The sequence below is a fragment of the Falco biarmicus genome, chromosome 5, assembly GCF_023638135.1.
Source record: "Falco biarmicus isolate bFalBia1 chromosome 5, bFalBia1.pri, whole genome shotgun sequence".
Taxonomy (NCBI): Eukaryota; Metazoa; Chordata; class Aves; order Falconiformes; family Falconidae; genus Falco; species Falco biarmicus.
In genome coordinates, this window is record NC_079292.1 from 37474927 (window position 1) to 37497508 (window position 22582).

The 22582-nt window shown below is 42.0% G+C and overlaps 1 protein-coding gene across 7 annotated transcripts in view; it reads right to left on the minus strand.

Annotated features, from left to right (window-relative positions):
- Nucleotides 1–3536: 3536 nt before the first annotated feature.
- TBC1D30 (TBC1 domain family member 30) overlaps nt 3537–22582 on the minus strand; it is a 60597-nt gene continuing 41551 nt past the window's right edge. For 5 of the 7 annotated variants that reach the window (XM_056340650.1, XM_056340652.1, XM_056340657.1 and 2 more), the window contains 7 exons: nt 19730–19898; nt 16697–16802; nt 11038–11150; nt 10706–10845; nt 8865–9071; nt 8603–8659; nt 3537–6200 (listed from right to left, as the gene is read on the minus strand). In XM_056340650.1, the coding sequence (XP_056196625.1) occupies nt 5425–6200; nt 8603–8659; nt 8865–9071; nt 10706–10845; nt 11038–11150; nt 16697–16802; nt 19730–19898 (1568 nt within the window). In that variant the 3' untranslated portion in view covers nt 3537–5424. The remainder of the gene's footprint in view (nt 6201–8602; nt 8660–8864; nt 9072–10705; nt 10846–11037; nt 11151–16696; nt 16803–19729; nt 19899–22582) is intronic. The other 2 variants (XM_056340651.1, XM_056340655.1) reach the window with 1 other exon arrangement.

Consider the following 22582-nt stretch of genomic DNA (forward strand, 5'->3'; position numbering starts at 1 on the left):
GCTTTCTAGCCTGTTCCCACCTCCTGCCCCTTCGGAGAATCCCTCCAGACCAGCCCTGTGGCTTCTCTCCAGCATGGGGAGGCTGGTCAGCCTGGAGGGAAGGAACCACCATGGGGCTCGATGCGCAAGCGGAGCCTGCAGCAGCAAACCAGCACACAGCAGGAATCACTGTGACAGCTACTGTTTCAGGCTCATGTTTTCTGGTGTTTGTTATTCTTTTCATTACTGGTCATGTCTCCACTGTTATTATTCTTTTCGTGTGAAGGAGGAAATCTTGCTACTGAACCACTGTTTGTGGTCCCTGCTGTGCATGCAGCTGGCCTGGCCAGCACGCCACTTGTTTGTTGTGCATGAGCTGCTGGCTGTGTGACGTGCACAGCCCAGACAAAATCAGATGATTGCCCCAGAGAAGGCTGTCTCTGGGTGCACTGTGTTCCTACAGGACTCCTTTCTTAGGTGTTTGCAACTGTTAGTGGTCAGAGGAAAGATGCTGGGATAAGCCAACCAGCACGGCTATCCTTATCTTCCCAAAAACTCCCATCAAACATACAGTCAATGAACACAGGCAAGGGTTGGGAGTTTATGAAGGGAAAGCAGAAGCCAAACAGGGACAGGAACAGTTGCAAAAACTTTCTGTGATGCAGCAAGTACCCATCTCTTCTGCTCCAGAGTTCAAAAACTGCGGTGCTGCTCAAACAATTTCCCCTTGTCACCAACAATTATAAAATATCAGAAAACCAACAAGTGATAAAATAAAACTGCACACACCCTTAAGAGAAGGAGAGAGTAAGTAACATATTGTGTAGCAGCCCTTCCTACCAGACAAGGTAGGGTTGCTGCTGGCAAGCCAGGCATGGGGGATTACAACCCAAGAGCTGCTTCGGGTAGAGTGGTGCATGCATCCACCTGATCCCCTGCAAACTGGTGCAAGCTGTGGTCTGAGCACACACAGGCTTTCAAAGACTCCACGCTGAGTTAGCAAGCCAGCTCCGCATTGCAGAGCTGCAGCCAGCACACCAGCCTTCGCCAGGGGTTGCATGGCCACATCCATCCAGCAATGGCTTGGCACACCTGCCAGTTAACAACACTTACTAGCCCAGTCTTGGGGCAGCGTCATCATAGCTGCACCCTCCCCACAGAGCTGGCTCAGAGCACTGGCCAAGAGATGTCAGGTGTGCCCGCAGTGACGGCACGTGTTTTACCCTGGCTGGGACTCCAACGTTCGCTCCCTTTTCGATGGCTCACTGTGCGAAGCAAGCTGCAGTGAACAGCATCAGAGGGTTTTCCGCTGGCATCTCCTTCCTGCACGGGCAGGCTGGAAGCAATCACTGGGCTACCAAGTGGGTGGACAAAAACATCATGTGATGTGGCTCCTCACTGGCATCAGGCAAGTCCACAATCACTATGAACACACAAAAGATGGGCAGGGAGCGGCACATCATGCATCCTGTTCATATACAACCTAAAAAGAAGCACAAGCACTGAGGAGTTTGCTTCCCCTCAAAACTTCTGGCACCTTCTGCCTGGATGGGTTGCTCCTTCCCTCCTCCCCAACCCCTCCACCCACATGCATCGCCTCCCACACTGCCACCACGCCTGCCTGCTTATTTGTAGTAAGCCAGTGTGGTTTGATACGGTTTTACCAGAAAAAGACTTGGAAACATTTGTGGTTCTTTTTCAACCTGCGGTGAGCCAGTAAGTGCTGTACGCTGCTTGTAGGATGAAGCACAGCTGAAATGGCATCCTGCAGGCTGGGGGAGGCCGGGCCTGAGCATCGGTCAGCCTGGCACGGTCTTACACTGCAAACAGCTTCCACATCCTAAATCGCGTTATCTCGTGTCAGTCAAAGTCAGCTTGTGCAAGCCCCGAAGGCTCTTCAAGCTCTTCACTGCAGAGGGATGAGCAGAACACACCCTTCACATGTGCACTTTCCTGCGGTGTGCTGGATCCATCCTTCCTACACACGCCCCCCCCCCCCAGAGGAGTACACCTTCCCAAGGATGCCGTCATCAATGCAGAGGTGTCCAAACACAGCAGTTTTCAGCTGCTTGAGAAACCAGTCACCCAACTGGTCCCCGCTGGCTGATGACACAGGCTAAAGGTGCTTGTCTGGGACGACTGCACATCTCAAATCACTCACCAGGCTACATGATGACCCCCTGCCTTGAATGAATCTTCTGCCAACAAGAAGTGAGTAAAACTGGAGCAAACAAAGCATTGACAAGGGTAAGGACGCATCGGCATGGATTTTTCTCTCTTCATGCTTCAGTGCAGCTGGTGTCAGATGATGATACTGGCTCCTTGCCACTCAGCCAGGCATGACTGCTACCTGTGGACAGGCACCGGGTAACTCATTGCAAGAACGTCAAGGAATATGAATGTCGTATGTTTTAAAATATATGTTGTGGAGGTTTGAAACAGATGTATAGTCTCTCTTGAATTTTGAACATGATCTTTTATCTGAATTGGAAATACCAGTGTAAAGGGCCGCATATGATTTTTGCTTGAAATAACATTCTGTTGCCTTTCTAGCAACCACTTACATTCTTTTGAATAGATTCTGGTAGGATTTTTGTTAAGTATACAAAATTATATTTTCCCTACCTGCAGCTGTGGATGAAATCTACTGTTTCATCAACCAATTGCTGCCTGCAATTCTGAAAAACTGATTTCTACCATCTACCATTTTTACCCCCAAAGTGTAGGCAATTTTGAATAATCTCAGAATGGTTTTGGACCTGTTTCCACTTGCAGGACTGTAAGTGTCCTCAAAATGGAATCAAATGCCCATCCTTTGAGAGCTTCCATTTGATGATGATGAAACACATTGCCAGAAATAAAAGTCAATCTGATCCTAATATAATACTTTCTCAAAAAAGAACTCAAGTTTAAAAAAATCCCAACAGAAAGATAATTTAGTCACACCAAGAGAGCATTAGTACAAGGCGGCCTCAAGGAGAACAAAATGTGGAGGTTTATGGAGCAGAGGCTCCCACCACCATGCTTCCCAACACCCTCAGTGCTGCAATGCCATTCTCCCAAGCACAGCTACACCTACACCACAGATCTCGTTTGCTGAAGGGATTCTTTAGGAAAAAATGATGGGAAACTTCTCTGGAATTTCCTGGTTCTCTAAACCTCATCTTAATGTTCCACCTCAGGACCATCTGATGAAGCTGCTTTTGCTCTGTGTTCAACAGGCAGATTTCAGGTAGACAGTGAACATCTTTTGAGGTACTGAACCGCTAAAATGACATTCAGTTTTCTCATCTGGCAGTACTTAAAGAAAATTTCCTGCAGCAAACATCAAAATAATGCACTGAGTTGCCATGGTTCCTTCACCTCAATTCTAACGGTTCAAGTAGAGTACAAGACCCTCAGAGCGTGCTCATCAATTGTTGGTTAGGTTTGAATCACTAAAATTAGTATTTTATCCCCATTTCTTTCCCCAGACCAGCATCTGTGCAATGCTTGCTGATTTTCCATTGCTCAATCACATCTTAACATGTTGAAAATCCACACAGGTACTCGCAACGTTTTAGCAGTTTTTGCAGAATGACAGTCCTTTTTATTTTTACTGGTTCAGTATACAGCTCCATGATACACTAAAGCTAAGAAAAATCCGGGAGAATGATTCACAGTAAAATTTTGAGAAGTCCATTTCTTCTAAATCAAGGCAGAAACAGTTCTCATACAGTCCATGATCTGTGACTAAATTCTACATTATTTTAAATTTACTTAGCACTATAAATAATCATTAGTGACAATACTACTATAGCCTGAAAATAAGGCAGGGGCGAGAACTGATTTACATCCGTTTTCTGTTTGTAGTGTTCATACTTGTATATTATTTTATGTGCATATACTTGTATAAAACAACAACAAAATAAATCTGTCTCCACAACAGTAAACAGGGAATATTGTACAGCTTATAAATTATGGTATACAGTAAAACTGGTATCGCATCCAATAGGTTATGGGATACATTAATAAATAGATGATGATATATTAATTTGAAAAATTAACAAAGAATTTTAAAAGAGGAAGCAAAATCTGGGACTGACTCATCATTATTGCTTTTACTCCAGTTTAAAAGAATGTCACTTTCATGTCAGGGGAAACTTGGAAACAAAAGGTAATGAAACACAACCAATACATCCAGTTTCGGCAGAGCTGTAACGTCTTAAGAGCAACCTGAATTTCTTGGAGCTCGAGCACGTGATTTTGCAAACCTGAAGTTGAATTATCAACATTTAGTTTCTCTGCCTGCACTGTTTAATATATTGAGGAAAAAAAAATACTTGTCTTACGGTATCCACTAGCGCTGCTTTTTTGATTTGGAAGTAAATACACAGCTTATTGCTTTGCTGTTGCCCTTCCACACCAAAACAGAACCAAACCATGAAAGCCCATGGCAGTCCCATGGGTCCTTCCCACTTAGATAGTGGCTGATGTGTTGGATTTTAATAAGTGGCACCCTAAGTATCTAATCACTCTATTTACACAATTATAAACCCTAAACTACTTTGGAACATTCATATATTTTACCTACCACTAAGCTGGCAAATATGATTTAATTACAAGTCTGTAATCTAGATAACGGCTTTTAAATCCACTGAAGCCAAGATGTGCCATAATATTCATACAACTACACATATAGTTGTTCCTAATCTTGCAGTGCTGCAACTCTCCAGCAGTAACAGAAATAAACATATGTATGTACATATGTAACAGAAAAGGAGCAAACCAGTGTTGCAAATGGACTTGGGTCTGCTATTCTCATGCCCACTGACTACATTTATATTACAAACAGTATCAGCAGAGGACTGCTGTGGGAAAAAAAGCACAAAATGCTGCTCAAGAATGTCTGAAACCAGATGGCCCACAGGTAAGTGTTAATGTTGGACACAAAGTGGTACTTTTGACTGCCAGGGCTGCTTGTGCTTCTGTTAGTCATGGCTTCTCCAGCTACTCACACCGCATAATGAGGAGGTCTAATAGGGAAGCTGCCTAACAGTCATAAAATCTGTCATACCTGTCTGCTGCACCGATTTGTCCTTCAAGCTTAGAAAGAGACAGGAGGCGGCCACGGGGGGCTGAGGAGTTAAAGGCAGCTGGTGATTTTATGTCTGAGTTAGATTTAAAGAAACAGTATGCTTCACGCTGCAAATCAATGTTTGTTTTTACCACAGAACCATCAGAATCGACAATAGGGTGCCAGAGCGCATCTTCACTAATCTATCCCATAACAACATGGGAGCACAATTTTCAAAGACACATATTTATACATCTGGTAATCACTTTTGTCCCTATTACTTAAAAGATTAGAAATGCTTTGGGACACACATACACACGCACACTTTTTTTAAAAAAAAAGCAATATAAATTTTTGTTGCTGTCAGAAATAGAGTGACAAGTACTACATTATCGTTTCCTGGTCCCACTGTTGCCACTTGCAGACTTATTGAAACTTCTGCTCATTTGTGGGAAGTGTACAGTTGGTGTTCTTTGAGTGGGGCCATACAGCCCTAAATTCCTGGCTGTAGCTGACTTTCGAAGAGGCTTGACACTGGGAAAAGGATTGAAGACCTGTGGCTTTGGGTTCCCAGGCTGGGGAGATTTAGCTGGGTTTCCACTGTTGTTGGATGAACTGGAGGACTCTGATAAACGTGGCTGGCTGGACTGATGGGATGTTGACTCAGCATGGGTTTTGTTATCTGATGTGAGTTCCAGTGTTTCCAGTTTTAGCTGAACCACTGACATGTTTGTACTGCTGTCTGTAGAGACTGGCTCAGACGACTGCCGGTCCGCTTTTTGAGTAGTCCTATCATCCAAACCACCTCCTTCTCCAAAGTCAGAATGTTTGGAAGTCTCCTCATTTGCACCGGGACTATTTGTTTTACAGCTCTCACTCTGCTCATCTATTAGTCCTATGGTATCCCCATAGCCCAGCTGACCTTTAGCCCTAGCAATATTCTTTCGATGAACTCGTATGTGAGTGCGCCATGGAGAGTTCAGTTTTGTTTTAAGATCTTCTTGAGGAATAGGAGACATCTTCCCTGTAGCATGACTTGGGATGTGAATAACAGCATTTTTGAGAGACCTGTTATTCATTTTCATCTTCTTTCCTAGAAGGAGGTGGTTTATCACCGGGGAATGGTTTACCTGAGAAGGGAGGAGACTGGTAACTGGCCCTTTGTCTGAAAGAAAGCGTTTAAAAGAAACACAGTATTGTTAAAGCACAAAACGAATTAATGTTTTAAGAACCCATCACCAAATCTGATGCCTTGTCTGAGGTACAGCAAAGGTTTACAGGACTGACTGACATTAAAAAAAATATAAATCACTGAATTTCTCTTACATCTTGGAGCTGAACACAAAGCTGTAACTTCCATAATAAAGACTCCCTGTTCTCCCTCCCTGCTTCTTACCTACACGTAAGTCCAGACCCAAGAATACCAAGAAAATAAGTCATAATGACAACAGCATCTCAATTTTTGGAACTGCACTGTAACATAGTTTAACATTAATGTTGGCTTCTGAGATTTCCCACTCCTTCACTTCTCGTCTGACTGTGAAAGGGAATTCAGTCCCTACACAAGGTCAGTCAAAGAAGCCTCTCCACAAGGCTTGTGTGACAGGAGAATGAACCAATGTATTTTTAATGGAAAAATCACACCAACTCTTTTCTATTAGGTCCTCATATTAAACCAGAGAAGTAGACCCAGAATTAGGTAATTAGGTGAAAGTTTCATTAAACCCCAAACCCAGCCCTGCATCATGATTAGTAAGATTAGAAAGGTTTGTGTTTGGGGGGAGGGCTTGGCAATCCTTGGGAATCAACATTTTACTGCTTGCACTGTTTCTGCTGGCTACAGTCTTTGTTCAAAGAAAGTATTTTCCCAATATTTAAATATATATATACACACACATATTTCCTTGCAAATAATGTTAATGAAAAATAGTATCTCTGTGTATTCAAATGCTCCTGCTACAATTCTCCTGCAGCAACGGGCTGCTCATGGCTTGGACAGCTGCGTGCTACGCTGGGCAAAAAGCTGGCTGGCTGGCCGAGCCCAAAGAGTGGCAGCAAAGGGAGTTACATCTGGCTGGCGGCCGGTCACAATGGTGTTCCCCCGGGCTCAGTACTGCGGCCAGCTCTGTTTAATATCTTTATCAACAGTGCAGATGAGGGGATCGAGTGCACCCTCACCAAGTTTGCAGATGACGCCAAGCTGGGTGGCAGCGTTGATCTGCCAGAGGGCAGGAAGGCTCCGCAGAGGGATCTGCACAGGCTGGACGGATGGGCCGAGGCCAACTGTATGAGGTTCAACGAGGAGCAGTGCCGGGTCCCGCACCTGGGTCACAACAACCCCACGCAGCGCTACAGGCCGGGGCAGAGTGGCTGGGAAGTGCCCGGTGGGAAAGGACCTGGGGGGGTGGCTGGCGGCCGGCTGGGCATGAGCCAGCAGTGTGCCCAGGGGGCCAAGAAGGCCAACGGCATCCTGGCTTGTGTCAGAAACAGTGTGGCCAGCAGGACTGGGCAGTGACTGTCCCCCTGTACTCAGCACTGGTGAGGCCGCACCTCGAATCCTGTGCTCAGTTTTGGGCCCCTCCCTGCAAGAGGGACGTTGAGGCGCTGGAGCGTGTCCAGAGACGGGCAACGGGGCTGGTGAGGGGTCTGGAGCACAAGTCTCATGAGGGGCGGCTGAGGGAACGGGGGTTGTTTAGCCTGGACAAAAGGAGATTCCAGAGAGACATTACTGCTCTCTACAGCTGCCTGACAGGAGGCTGTAGGCACGTGGGGATCAGGCTCTTCTCCCAGGTAACAAGCGACAGGACAAGAGGAAATGACCTCAAGTTGTGCCAGGGCACGTTTAGGTTGGATATTAGGAAAAATTTCTTCACTGGAAGGGGTGGTCAAGCACTGGAACAGGCTGCCCAGGGAGGTGGTGGAATCACCATCCCTGGAGGCGTTTAAAATGCATACATGCGGTGCTTAGGGACGTGGCTTATTGGTGGACTTGGCAGTGCTGGGTTAACTAGGTTGGGTGTGATGATCTCAAAGGTCTTTTCCAACCTAAGTGATTCTATGATTCTATGACAACTTTATACAATCTAGAAGAGGAATAAAAATTCTCCAGTTACCCATCTGCATGGTTCAGTGTTGACTTAGAAAGATGACACATAAGTGGGAGGAAAGAGTGGAGTGGGCTGTGTTCAGCTTGTGCTGTTCAGGCTAAACCCTACGTTGCTCAGTTTGCAACTGGCAAAATAGGGTCTGTAATATGAATTGATAAATAATGGCCAGCTCAATCCTCACAGCAGTAACATTATACCTAGGTATACTGTCAGCCACAATGGAGCATCTAAGCCAGGTATTAAGCTTTGTAACTTGCCATGCCCAAATGAACTCAAAGGAATTAGGATAATATGGACCAGCTAGGAATAGGACCTGCCACTTGGTATGAAGTATACTCATTTTCTCATTTCACTTCTTTCAGTGCATCAGTACGTTAACTCCAAGAATGCCGAAGATACAAAAGTTTTAATCAGAGAAACCAACACAATGCACCCAGATAGCAAAGATACTTTTAAATACCATTGTTCAGCTGGTCCCTGGGACCTAAAAAAATCCCAGGGTCATCATCTTCAGGTCCTGATAAAAGAAAAAAAAAAAAAAATCACCCTCTCATTTACAATCTGTCTGTATGAAGTAGTACCCACTATTGTGGTATATATTCCATCAGTCTCTGTTGGCTTGCCTGTTTAGTTAAATGTAAAAGAATGTTATTTGCTTTGTCTCCTATGATGGAAGTTAGCTTGCAATAAATAAGTTAATGAAGCATGTCTTGATATGTTACCTGCTCTGATATACACATGGTGAACCTGCTGCTGCTGCTTTTTTTTTATTCTGGTATATTGCTTTTTCAGTGCATTAATATCAGTGGTCATACGCTCCATCATCATGCTGTTAAAAGCAGCATGATACTCGCTTCGGCAAGAGTCTATTGCTCCTGGACTTAATTCCGCAATGTTACTGGAACCAAGACTTTGTTCTTCATTCTGATCTGCACAGAGTGGGAATAAAATGGAGGTGAGGAGTAAATTGGCATACTCAAGAGTTCCACAGATTATCTACAAGAGAAACCTATGTCTGATTCCCATCGTCCTATTTAAGTGTAGTCTTTAATTAAAAAATTATTATAATATGCATATTTAACAAAGCTGCACTATTTATAGTTAAGTATTACCACTGTTTAAGAATAGCAAGGGTTTGAGGACAGTTTAAAGAACAGAAGTCAGTTAATCTAGTAATGCTAAATTACAAGCACAGTTTTTCAATTACCCAAAGCACATCAAGCCATTACAAAAGTACTTTAGAAACTGATTATTAAAGACACTCAGTTGGTCAAATAGAAGGCTAACAATGCAAATTATGAAATACATTAGTCAAGCAGGCATGAGATTAAACAACCAACTTAGTGATACCAACAAGAAGCCTCAAGAAACAGTTATAGCACCACAGGGAGAAAGCTGCTAGTAGCACTAAAAGGGATCACTGCAGAGCAGCTGAGGATCAAGCAACTCGAGAGAGTCTCTCATCAACAGCTGCAGAGCAACAGCAGCAGTGCTATTTATTTTCACAGCTGTTTCTGATGCACCACCAACCTGGCACTCCAGGGTCAGGGGGGCAATTCTTTTCCAAGGGATGTTTATTTGTCTTTGGCTCAGTTTGCAACAGCAGTTTGATGTTCTAAGTGCTAGCCTGAAGCTGCACATAGAGACTTACAGTCCCTCAGGAAGGGAAAAACAAAACACCACAGCAATCAAGAGGAAAATTGCAGCTTACAGGTCTCAGCAAAACCAAGCCACAAGGAATGATGATGTGTAATCGGGTAACTGACTGCTATGTCAGCCTGGGTTTTTTGGGGGGGAAGGTGGGGGTGGGTTGAGGATAAGGAACTATAGCCTCTCACGGGATATTATAAAATCATTGTTGACCCAGTACCATTTCGTAGAGCCTGTTGCAAGTTATTAAATGATCTGCTTTTCTTGTATGGATCAGAATTTTGTTCTGCTTGTAGAGCTTGCACAGGTAAACAAAATGCTGTCAGAAATTTTATTTCAACATGGGGGGATTTGTTTTGTCAGAACACCCTAAACCATACCCAATTTTTTAAAAAAATCATGAATATACCCCAAACATACAACAGTCTGAAGGTTTGGCCAAAAGGGCAGTGAAACGACCTGCAAAATTCACTCACTGCTGATAGGTTCCAATATTAGCCATGCATATGCTAATAAATGTCAAGATTATTTATTACATGTACACTCTTCAGAAAATGCTAACTACCTAACAGCTGTCTTAGAAATAAGCATGGATTTAGCGTGGACTTTTTCCCACATGTGCCTTTTTTTGTGGGTGAGCAACGCTATGGGGTTGGATTTTTAGTCATTACTGCAGCCAAATCCTTAACCCACACTGACATTTACTATGTACATACAACCTTCAAAACTTGACTTTGAAGACATCTTAATGGACATCTAAATGGCAGAGCAAGCCATTTGGTAGCTGCTGTAATCTCTACATGAATATAAAATAAAATTTTCATAGCAGCTTTCACAGTGGAAGCTACAGACAATTTCTGCAAGGTCATGCAGATTTAACTATGTTTTCCAAAATGAACAAAAGCACTTTTACCTTTCATCTGTTTTTGGTATTTTTGGAGCTCTGGTGCCAAAAACCCACTTAATGGTCCAAGACAGCCAATTGCATTGGCAATTGAGTCTTCATCATCTAGGTCATTCTCCTCATCACTGTCTCTGGTTCTGCCTAGCCTTCTGTCAAATGAGTAAATAAGAGAAATAAAAAAAAAAAAAAAAAAAAAAAAAGAGACATTCTTAAATATGATCACTACCAAACATCTTTATTTTCTTTAGGAGCATACAAGGAAGGATGCCACCTGCCTTTCCACTATCTGTGTACGGTAAGCAATAACCCTATATACCATAAGCAGTGCATTTCAAACTTACCCTGAAAGTGAAGTTGATTTTACTGCTGCAGGGAAAGGAGTAATGTTGTACGTGTATTTCTCCCTTAATTCTGCCAGTTGTGGGAAGGGAAACTGAGCCATGGTATACACAGTCTAGGGGAAAAAAAAACCCACAGCTTTTAAAATTTTCATTTTAATTAACAGTCCCACAGAAGATTTCTCCATGAAGAGACTGTCATAGTCTTGCAGGATTAAATGCTGCATTCTCATGTGTTGTAAGAAAATGGAAATAGTCCAGTTTTATGATTCAGTCAGTATCTCCCGTGAAAAAACATAAAATCCGACTCACTAGAAAAATACCTGGTTCAGAGGAAAAAATAAAAATGGAACTGATAACACGAGATGTAGTGTCCTTTTCCACTCCTACTTACTTAATAATCATTGCCAATCCCTTCCTTGCCAGCACACTGGAAATCATCTTCCTCCAATTATGATTTCACTTACATGAATGCATCACTGAGGTTTTGGGGATCTCCTAGAAGACCTACATTTCTGCTCAAGTATTCAACAAGGTATTGACACTAGCACAGATAGGAAGGAGCAGATGCTCACTTGATGTGGACTGTTAATAGACCCATTACTTCACCTGTGCAGCCCCAAGAGCTTGTGTGAAGGAAACCACTTCAACACAAAAGTTATGGCCAAAGAGGAAGTACCCAACATTGTCCAGCTAACCTTTCTCCTCTTGGTTTCTGGTTTTGATTGTTGTTTTCTGGGGGCTTTTTGTGGTTAGTGGGGGTTTTGGGAGGTGGGTAGCAGTGGTTGTTTTTTAAAAGAAATAAAGAAAATTGTTCTATGGTGAAGAAAGAAACCTCTCTGCAACTCTCTGAACTCAACATGTCCCTATAACTTAAAAAAGGCCATAAGAAACTCAAATACATTTTATTTACTTCAATACTTGGAGTATAAGAAGATAAACAGTTGGAACTGCATTTTCTTTGAGCATTATTTTTGCTTTAAATAATTTTGTAATAACACATCGTGTGTCACTAGACAACCTGGCATAAAGACATATCATATTCATTGCAATATCACTGCTGATTCGTTCCTACTAATTTTAGTTGCCTTTTTTTTTTCCCCCTGCTTTTGCACACTTACTATTCAGGACTTTCAAATAACTGACACACAACTCACTGGGAGTCTCCATGTCAAAAGCAAAACCTAAAAAATAACCAAAATTTCATTTCTCATAGTCTCTTTGAAATATTGTAGCTTTTCCCATCTTGAAAATTACATGTCTTCTGAAAGACAGCAACATAAAAATTTCTCATTAGCTATGACAGGTAATCTTCACCTCCCCCCCCCCCGCTATTGTTAAGTCAGTGACATTTTCATCTGAAGGCAAACAGCCTCAATTAAGATGAAAGGAAATTTTGAACATTTTCTACATAATCCATTCTTGAACCACGCCTTACCTGTGCTAAATACATTAAGGAAAATCACAAACATGAATTCAGTACTAGACTTTCCTGACAGAAGAAGGAAAAAAAAAAAAGGTTTCACTAACAGCAATGATGTAAGCAATGAGAAGCAGGATGGACACTCCTGGCTGTATCAGGAACACAGCAATAGTGTAGCTCAGCTGGCTTCTGCGTGAAAATGTTTTTACAGTTTGCGCCATGCACAGATGCTAAGGCAAGGAGGATGCCTTCAAAAAAACAGAGCATGAACTGAAGCTTTGCCACTCCATGAAACTACAACGCTACTGTGAAAGACAAATATTCCCTAGGCCATGAACAGTGATATTCTGGCAGTCTATCAGACGAAGGAATTTTATGATGTGGAGAAAGACCTACCTCCGGTCCAATGTGTCTGCCTGTTTGTTTGATCTCCACCACACTTTCCTGTTTTCTCTTCCCCCATATGTCTCAACTCGCTCCCTTCACAGAGAAGGAGGTGTGTCTGGAATTTATTTCTACTCTTTATGTCAACAGCCTTTTCAGATAACTTGTTTCATATGCTAGTTACCCTTTAAGTGAAACAGTCAACTCAGAGTCCTTCATTTACTCCTTGCACCTACCATTTTAGATTATGCTTTTAGCTTTTGCCTGTCTCCAGTCTGTGTCTCTTCCAGATCCTGTGGAATTTCCTTCATGTAGCATACATGGTTTTACCTTAATTACTTGTTATCGTATTATAACTGGAGGCCTTGCTTGCCACCTGGCTAAGAGATCCACAAATTTTATGCTGATGCAAGTTCCACTGGAAATCATTTAAAAAATACTATAATCAACACCTGCGATATTCTCACAGCAATGTTTCAGAGTCAAAGCATCCTGTTCCCAGTTTGTACACAGCCTTGGATGCTATTTGGTTAATTCTGGTGAAACTGCCAGAGAGCAACACAGCACACACGTATGAAGCATGATGCAGCCAAACATATTATCTTACTTATGGCCATAAGGGACAGATTCTGAGAACTGGAAAAGCAACAAGAGAAATAACCTCTCTTTTCACCTTAAATCAGTAGCATTTGTCAATCCTTTGCCTTACCCTAAAAATGCAAAGCCATCTACACCCTCAGCAGAACACCATACAGAAGGCAATGGGCTGTGGCTTCCAAAAAGAGGGTAAGCAGTTTTGCATACAGCTCAAACAAACTTATCCCACACTTAGGTTTTAAGATTCTTCTCTCTTTTCACTAAGAAAACAAACCAAAATGCAAAAGCAAACACAGAAGAAAACAGACAAACTGCTACTCAGGTAGAAAGTTAACAGTGAATACCATCAGATCAGGGTAACTGTCTGTGGGGGATAGTCTAAAATGTTAGGGTGCTACAGAGGGATTAATCCCTGTTCCCCTCCACCACAGTAAACATACAGGGATGCCTCTCTTTTTTCCTGTTTGCTTCTCATCTCCTCAACACTGCAACGTTTCTAGTGTGCAAGACGAATTAGTTTAGCTGCTTATAAAAATGCTCACTTTCTGAGAAGGCATGAAAGCATGTACTCAATCTAGCACATGCTGTTTAGAGTATGTGCAGATACCTGGTGTACAGCCTTCTGTCTCCATGTTAGAATCAAAGTTTATTAATAGGTCAATAAAATGACATTACTGAATACTGTATTTAACTTCACCCGGTCTAGCATCTGAGGTGTACAGCACTTATCCTTTATTTACCTAAACTGTTCAATCTGAAAAAGAAGGAAGCTGTAGGCTGGCTTGCTCCTCCAGCCCTGCCATGCTCTCCTCAGCACAACATCGTAAGAAATCCTGCAATGCAAGGGACAAATCTGCAAAAGCTTTAAGCCCTCGATCCTAGGTATATGTACTGTCTGCATGGGAAGAAAGGAGGCATTTTTAGTGATAAAGTTGCACCAAATATACGTGCTAGTTAAGAGAATGAGGACAAGAGTCCTCTGATCTACCTTAGACATCTGCTCTGTCAACACTTGCCCCTGAAGGATCAACCGTACCTCCCTCCTTGAACTCCCAAAGGAAACAGGCCTTTTAGAGCACAAGTTGTTTTCTAGTGGAAGAGAAGTGCCTGTTACTCTGATAGTTTAAGTGAGACTGGACAGGTAGTTCAGATGCAAATGTGTCACTCAAGTCTAAAGAAAAGCAAGATGATTGCCACCCACAACCTTTATTGAAATGTGTAGGGAAGGGAGAGTAGGATTTTAATCCTTTCCCGCAGTAAGGTACTAATCCTCAAGCCACCTTGTGAAAAGTATTAGATGTAAATTCACCATTCTGATTTTGATTAGGGGGAAAAAAAGAAGAAGAAAAACCAACAACCTGAACATTCTGAAAACAAAACAATCTGAACATTCATTTCAGGCTGACTCCTCGAAAAAGCCTAAAGCAATTCAAAAAACAGTGTCTTCAAACATCCTGGATCCTTTTGTTAATGTAATGGTGCATATTTATTATCCTACTCCAACACAGGGAAAATTTTTCAAATGCAGCAACCAGACACGTGGTGGCATTTATATACGCTAATAGTAAACTCTTGTAGTGCCTAATTCTCTCCGCTTCTGGTAAAGAGAGCCTGGAGTGAACACCTCTGAGACTGCTACACTGCCAGTGCCTGCCTTTGACTTGAATAATGCAATCTAAACTATAGTGTGGTTTCTTCAAGGGCATGCATAAACCAGACACACTGCTGCTCTATGCAGAAAATGTAAACCTGCCACATTCTCCCTATCAATGGCAATGCTATCCTACTTAACACCCCTGTCAGTGTCACAAAATACATGTGTACACTATGGAAACACATATGCTTTGCACCAAATTCTTACTTTCTGCTGAACCACAAAAAGACTGCTAATTTGGTATACTTGTAACAGCTAAAGTCTTTCCATCCCTCCAACCAGTAAGTTACCTATGCCTTATCTTCTATTACACACAAGGGCAAAGAAAGAAATCCACATTGAGTCACTAAAGCCCACTTGAGCTTCCCCAACATTATTCTTTGTCACAAATGCCACATCTTGGGTTTCATACTACACTTGAGGCTAGGAACTGAAACACTATGAATATGAGAAGGATCAGCTTGTGCTGCCCTTCTCATGCAACCTCAATATCTGAACTGTCTTGTGAGAAACCTTAACACATGTAAAAAAGCATATGAGTACCTCTAAACTGCTACATTCGCATTTTTGAAGCAAAACAAAGCCACAGTGCTTACCTCTCCCATTCCTAGAGCTTGCTCATCAGAGAAAACAATGACAATAACAAAAATTAGAAAATCTGAAAGTAATCTTTTACTCCAGGACAGTACTTCACCAAACTAGGGAACCGTACTATCCCAGATAGTCAATAAGTTTTGCTTCCACTAATGGGTAACAGAAGTCACCTGCTAACTACTGTTACTAAACTCATGCAACTTCATAGACTGAGACTGAATTTTTTCCTTCCTCTATGACAAGTAAAAAATTTCATGTGAATTGTGTGCTGTATTTGCACCCATATAATCACCATGCTCTAACTCATCAAAAGCAAAGTTTCAGAACTGTAGAATCACGTCTTTATAAAACTAAGTAGACAACACCTCAAGGATATCACAAAAAGAAGCATAAGTGCTAATCAACAAAATTGTGTCTGTGATACTAAAGGCCCTTTCCCTTCCTATAACAATGTAGATCTTTGTTCTTGTACTATGATGTATGCTTTAAGAATTCAGGGACTGCAATTATCTACAAATGTCTTTGTTTATAGTTCACTGATGACTGTTCATGGCTTTTTTGAAATCATGAAGGATACTTTTTTCCCTTCTCACTTGATAAACTTTTGTCTCCCACAGTGTCTGCAGAATGAAAAGGACACAGTGTAATAAACGACCAAAACATAAAACGAAAGAACACCCTAAAAATTATGACTACTAAAAGATCCTACCTCTTACTTGCATAAATCCAGATGGGCATTATATCACAACAAATTTTCAATTGTCAACATACAACCAATTTTTATCAAACAGAGCCTAGTGGTTGTCTATAATTAATGTCCACAATAAGACTGTAGCTTTAGCTGCAGGCCACCTGTTTGTTTCATTGACATACCAGCTCAACTCATTTTCTTAAACTTTTATACTTGAGAGAGTTTAGGTTTCTGCAGCATCTGAACAAAAATGAAATTTGTTAGAAATCAGCATCTGAATGATGCAGAGAAAACACAAACAATAATCACGATTACTCACCTGCATGAGTTCATTGCTGTCAATCAGACTGTCTTCCAGCATCTCCTGGGTCAGCTTGCCCATGGTACTGTAAAACTCATCTGCAGTTTCACAACACTCTATTTGCCTACGTCAAAACAAATGTTGGTCTTTTATTTTACTTTTACATACAATTATACACCTCCAAACCGAATCTGAACTTTCGGTCATAATAAAATATGCGCTTACATTAGTCATCTTAATTCTTAAGTTTATTGCAATGCTCCCTACACTGCCCAATAATAAAACTGTGCACATCACATTGGAAATGCTGGTGCAGTAGAAGGATGTACTGAGCACAGCTTACTGTCCTGACTGCTCACGATAAAGAACTCATGCGTGTCCAAACAGCCTCTGCCTCTTTCACTTCTACAATGTAAGAAACAATAAACCCTGCCTCCTACTAGCACGAGGAAGTTCTCCCACCACCTCAAAAAGGGAGTATAGAGATTTTCCGACTGCTTTATCACCCATTCTTCACTATGCACTAAACAGCTGAATTAACTCGTTGAACTGTGTTTTGGCCAGACAAGACCCTATTTGCTGGCCAGAAAATATTCCAGTAGAGTAAATTAAGTACAGGTGTATTTATATAATGTCATTATATTCAAAAGAGCTTAGCTCACATAATGCAGAATGAAGGAAAATTCACTCTTATCCTGCATATTTGTGAATGCTATTTCTAATTTAGAGACGCAGACTTCTTTGGTTTGATTTTGGGGCTTTTCTTTTGGTGGTGTGCGCGGCTGGTTTTGTTCTTGGTTTGGGTTTTTTGGTTGTTTTTTGTTTGTCTTTTTTGGATGGTAGTGGGTGGTGTGATATTTGTTGGGGTTTAATATGAATAATATGCTTTCGTGAGTTGCTCAGTTGCTGAACATCCTCTTCCATCAAGTGAAAAATTTGTTTTACTTCTATCCCAAACAAGTACATTGCTAGCTACATATTGTAGCCTCCCCTGCATAATAGCTTCCAGAACGATCAAAAAAGTATACTGCCTTTTTTGTTAAGGAGTAGAAGAGGAAGCTTCCCTTGATCTTCAGTGTCTATAGGGAACAACCATTGAAATATGAAACCGCTACTGAAATCTTAACCTAGTTTAGCTAACAGAATGATTAAGTCGTGGTTTTGTTTTTTGTTTTTTTTAAAAAAAAAAAAGGGAGGGAGAGAGATAGAGAGTGTGGAAAGAATGGGTATGTAGCCAGTTATCACAGATTTTCTGCTTACCTTCCCCAATACCTTCAGTTTCTCATGACCTCCACAAACTGCTTTCTTTACTGCAGCTATTTTTAACTCCCCCATTCCTTCAGTCTACCTCAAAACAGAAGTATGACTGAACCACCCACATTTTAGGAAAAGCACTTCTCACCCCATTTTCATGCCTAGAAAGATAGTCTTGAGAAATATGAAGATCATGAGACTATAGATCACTGCTTCAGGCCCCACTTCTTTAAATCCCCCCTGTACTATTTCTAGTAGAGAAGAAAGAGGAACAAAATCACAGTCTTCTCCCAGCAAAACCACAATGCCCAATCTTTTACTTCATCTCATTTGATATCACTAATCATAAACTTACTGTATTTGAATTCTTGTTCAATTTTAGTGACTCATTGTCTTCTGGATCTCTGGTTATACCATCAGTTTCCCTTTCTGCTAACTGTCCCCAAATCTGCCAGACCTTCTCCCATTCTCCACAAACAACAGTTAGAAGGTGTGCAGTGTAATCAGCTTATTCTTTTGGACATATTCTTACAGATTTCTTCATTCTGTTCCTTCAAGTTTTTATAAAACACATTTCATTTTTGCTTTAAGTTTTATGGTAAAATCTTCAAAGCAGTGACTCTTTTTTATCTGAGTTGGAACATTTGTAGTTACAGCTTCAAAGTGCACAGAGATCCACTGCAATAGAACCTTTTATCTAAAGGTATAGTACAAAGTAATAAAGCACAATGGGCCTACATACAGCTTAATCCTAATGCAAATGATTCATGCAACTTTAATTCACGAACTGAACAAATAAAGCTCTGAGGAAATTATTGTTCTTCAGATTAAAAATTAAATATACTAAACAAAGTCTCTTACAATGCTACTGGCCTGCAGTGCTAATTTATTCAGAAAGAAAAAAAGAAATAAAGCGTTCAAGGACAGAGCTGAACATAAATCCCAGTGGTCCAGTCTCAGGGAAAAAAAGAAGGTGAGTGTTGACAGGCATCACACGAAAAATTCGATGCAGCTGCTGATGCCAGCTGAAAAAGGTTTCCAGCTGAACTAACATCTGCTCGACCTGTCAGAGCTCACACCTCCCACTGAAGTCAGTGACAAAACTTATTTCTCCAGGAACACTGCACACTCTTTGGAATGCAAATATTTTCTACAACAACAGAGGAGTTTAGAACTAACCATCTCTTGTGTTTTGTTCTGTGTGGTGAGTTTCCAAGGCCATAAAGGGCTATAATAAAAATTCGGCTAAAATGTGCTTGAAAGCCGAGTTTTTCAGAAAAAAAATTTTGCAGGTCTTAACAGAAACAGTGTAACACCTGATCACTCTTTTGGTAACACTGAACCCTTTTCTTAGGTATAGCCAATGGGCTCAAATCCTTAAGTGAAAATAAGGGAATTAACACTCCCAGCTTCAGGTACTCAACTAAATTAGCTCATCATCCTCAAGTCTCTCTGTATGTCTTTGCACAGAGTTTATAGCAGCTACCTCAGATGTCTATTCTCTGGGAAGTCCAACCAACTTTTTACCACAACATGAAGATGTTACACACAGACAATACAAACAACCGGAGACATTTCCCGCACCAAGGGTCAATTACCATGCCCATTCTGACATGACATCAGAAGCACATGTTTTTGGGGAAGCCATACAGGCACTTTGTGCAGCTTTTTCAAAGCAACATTATTCTCCTGAACGATCACATATTGTTTAGAATTGAGAACACATTCTTCAGAACAACGTAAGTTACACATATTGCTCATACTGAAAAGAAAAATCAGATTAAAATGACCACTTACTCTCCTAACTTTGCCCAGATAGCCAAAGCTACTCTCAGTATAATTTCAGAGCCTTCAAAGAATACTGAATCCCAGATCTTCAGAACTGTATGGTTAGGCAAGCAAGTAGCAAAGAGTGTCAGAAACCACTGCATTGTGAAGACATTTGTAAGCGGGGGTTCATATCCTCCTGAAATAATAAATGAAATTTTTTTAAAAAAAAAAATGCTTAAAGTGTAGTTTACTGTTATTTTACAAAGAGTATAAACTGCATACTGAAATCAACCATACATTAGAGTACCTCTATTATTGCTCAAAACTTACTTAGCCTGCAGCTGTCCAAAGATAAGCTGAGAAAAAGCGTGATAGGAAAATGACATACTTAGCCACCTTTCATTCTTCTGTGCTGCAAAGAGCTCCAAGCAACAGCATTGGGTTTGGACTGTAAACCTTGGAAAACGCCACCACGCTTTTTTATTTTCTCCTTATGCCAGAAACATTGCTTTTCCTTCCTCAAAGCCATACGAACCAAAAGCTTTCATTAAAAAAACAAAACAAAACAAACCCCACACCAAAACCAACCAAAACCCTCTGCATTCCTTCAGAAACTAATCGCATAAGAAGTCTTTATCTACATGAAGGTGAAGGTGACTGTTTTGTAAAGTCTTACCTATTGTTTTAATACCCTGATGCGCTGCCAGCTTAGCAGAAGCAACTAACACATTCAGTTTTCCTTTTGACTTCTTAAGTTTCAAACAAGATTTAGTATTTCAGCCTGAAACTCTGAAGTTTTACTTTCTTGTTATGCTCAGAGATACTTTGTGCATCCTAGTATCAACTGATGCACTGAAGGCCGTGAGCAAATAGGCTGCTGCCAGTGAAAACCCTTTCAAAAAGCAAATACTTCCTTCTTGATTTTTAGACAGTTTGGACACAGTCACTGTTTATTTACATGCGACATGTTAGCAGATCTTTTCCAAGATGGAACTCAGGGTGCACTTAGCTTCCAGACTGAAAAAAAAACAAAAACCAACCAAACAACAACAAAAAGCCCACCATCTCCAAAACACTACTAAATAGAAGACTGAATCTTGCTTAAAAAAAGTAAAAAGTCTGGAGGGAATGCTATACCAGAAAAAAAAAAAAAAAAAAAAAATCAATCACAGTGCAAAGCCAGTTTTCAGGTAGCAAGCCAAGACATACGGCTCAGTTTTGCACCTGTGAATTGCTAAAGCACCCAGGTGAAGAAATACTAACCAGTCGCGATTCGGCTCTCACATTGTAACTCTTCCCAGAACAACTATGTAAGCTAGCAATTACAAGAAGCAATGGTAAAAGAGGTATCTTGAGCTAAGGTAAAAAAAAAAAAAATAAAAAAAAAAATAAAAAATAATCAAAGGTAGCTCTTGTACTAAGCTGTTGTTACAGTGTTGTCACTCCATACATTTTTATGTCCTTCTCAACATGACTCTGTACACAGTCAGCAGTGGAACCAAATTATTTCCCTTTTAATTTTTCCTGAGAGCATCACCTATTTATGTTAACGTTATCAATAATGAAAACCCATCATCTTTCACTTTAAGAACGCATTAACAATTACACAAAAATTTATCAACATCCCTGGCAAACTAGAGATATCCCAGAAGACTGGAGATTAGCAATGTGATGCCCATCTACCCCATCTACAAGAAGGGCAGGACGGAAGATCTGGGAGACTACAGGCCTCTCTCTCAGCCTGACCTCAGTGCCAGGGAACGTTGCGGAGCAGACCATCCTGAGCACCATCATGTGGCACATGCAGGACAACTGGAGCATCAGGCCCACCCAGGGTTTATCAAAGGCAAGTCCTGCTTGACTAACCTGATCTCCTTCTACAGCAAGACGACCCATCTAATGGGTGAGGGAAAGGCTGTGGATGTTCTCCACCTGGACCTTACTAAACGCTTTAACGCCATCTCCCACAGCATTCTCCTGCAGCAACGGGCTGCTCATGGCTTGGACAGCTGCGTGCTACGCTGGGCAAAAAGCTGGCTGGCTGGCCGAGCCCAAAGAGTGGCAGCAAAGGGAGTTACATCTGGCTGGCGGCCGGTCACAATGGTGTTCCCCCGGGCTCAGTACTGCGGCCAGCTCTGTTTAATATCTTTATCAACAGTGCGGATGAGGGGATCGAGTGCACCCTCACCAAGTTTGCAGATGACGCCAAGCTGGGTGGCAGCGTTGATCTGCCAGAGGGCAGGAAGGCTCCGCAGAGGGATCTGCACAGGCTGGACGGATGGGCCGAGGCCAACTGTATGAGGTTCAACAAGGAGCAGTGCCGGGTCCCGCACCTGGGTCACAACAACCCCACGCAGCGCTACAGGCCGGGGCAGAGTGGCTGGGAAGCGCCTGGTGGGAAAGGACCTGGGGGGGTGGCTGGCGGCCGGCTGGGCATGAGCCAGCAGTGTGCCCAGGGGGCCAAGAAGGCCAACGGCATCCTGGCTTGTGTCAGAAGCAGTGTGGCCAGCAGGACTGGGCAGTGACTGTCCCCCTGTACTGGGCACTGGTGAGGCCGCCCCTCGAATCCTGTGCTCAGTTTTGGGCCCCTCACTGCAAGAGGGACGTTGAGGCGCTGGAGCGTGTCCAGAGACGGGCAACGGGGCTGGTGAGGGGTCTGGAGCACAAGTCTCATGAGGGGCGGCTGAGGGAACGGGGGTTGTTTAGCCTGGACAAAAGGAGATTCCAGAGAGACATTACTGCTCTCTACAGCTGCCTGACAGGAGGCTGTAGGCAGGTGGGGATCAGGCTCTTCTCCCAGGTAACAAGCGACAGGACAAGAGGAAATGACCTCAAGTTGTGCCAGGGCACCTTTAGGTTGGATATTAGGAAAAATTTCTT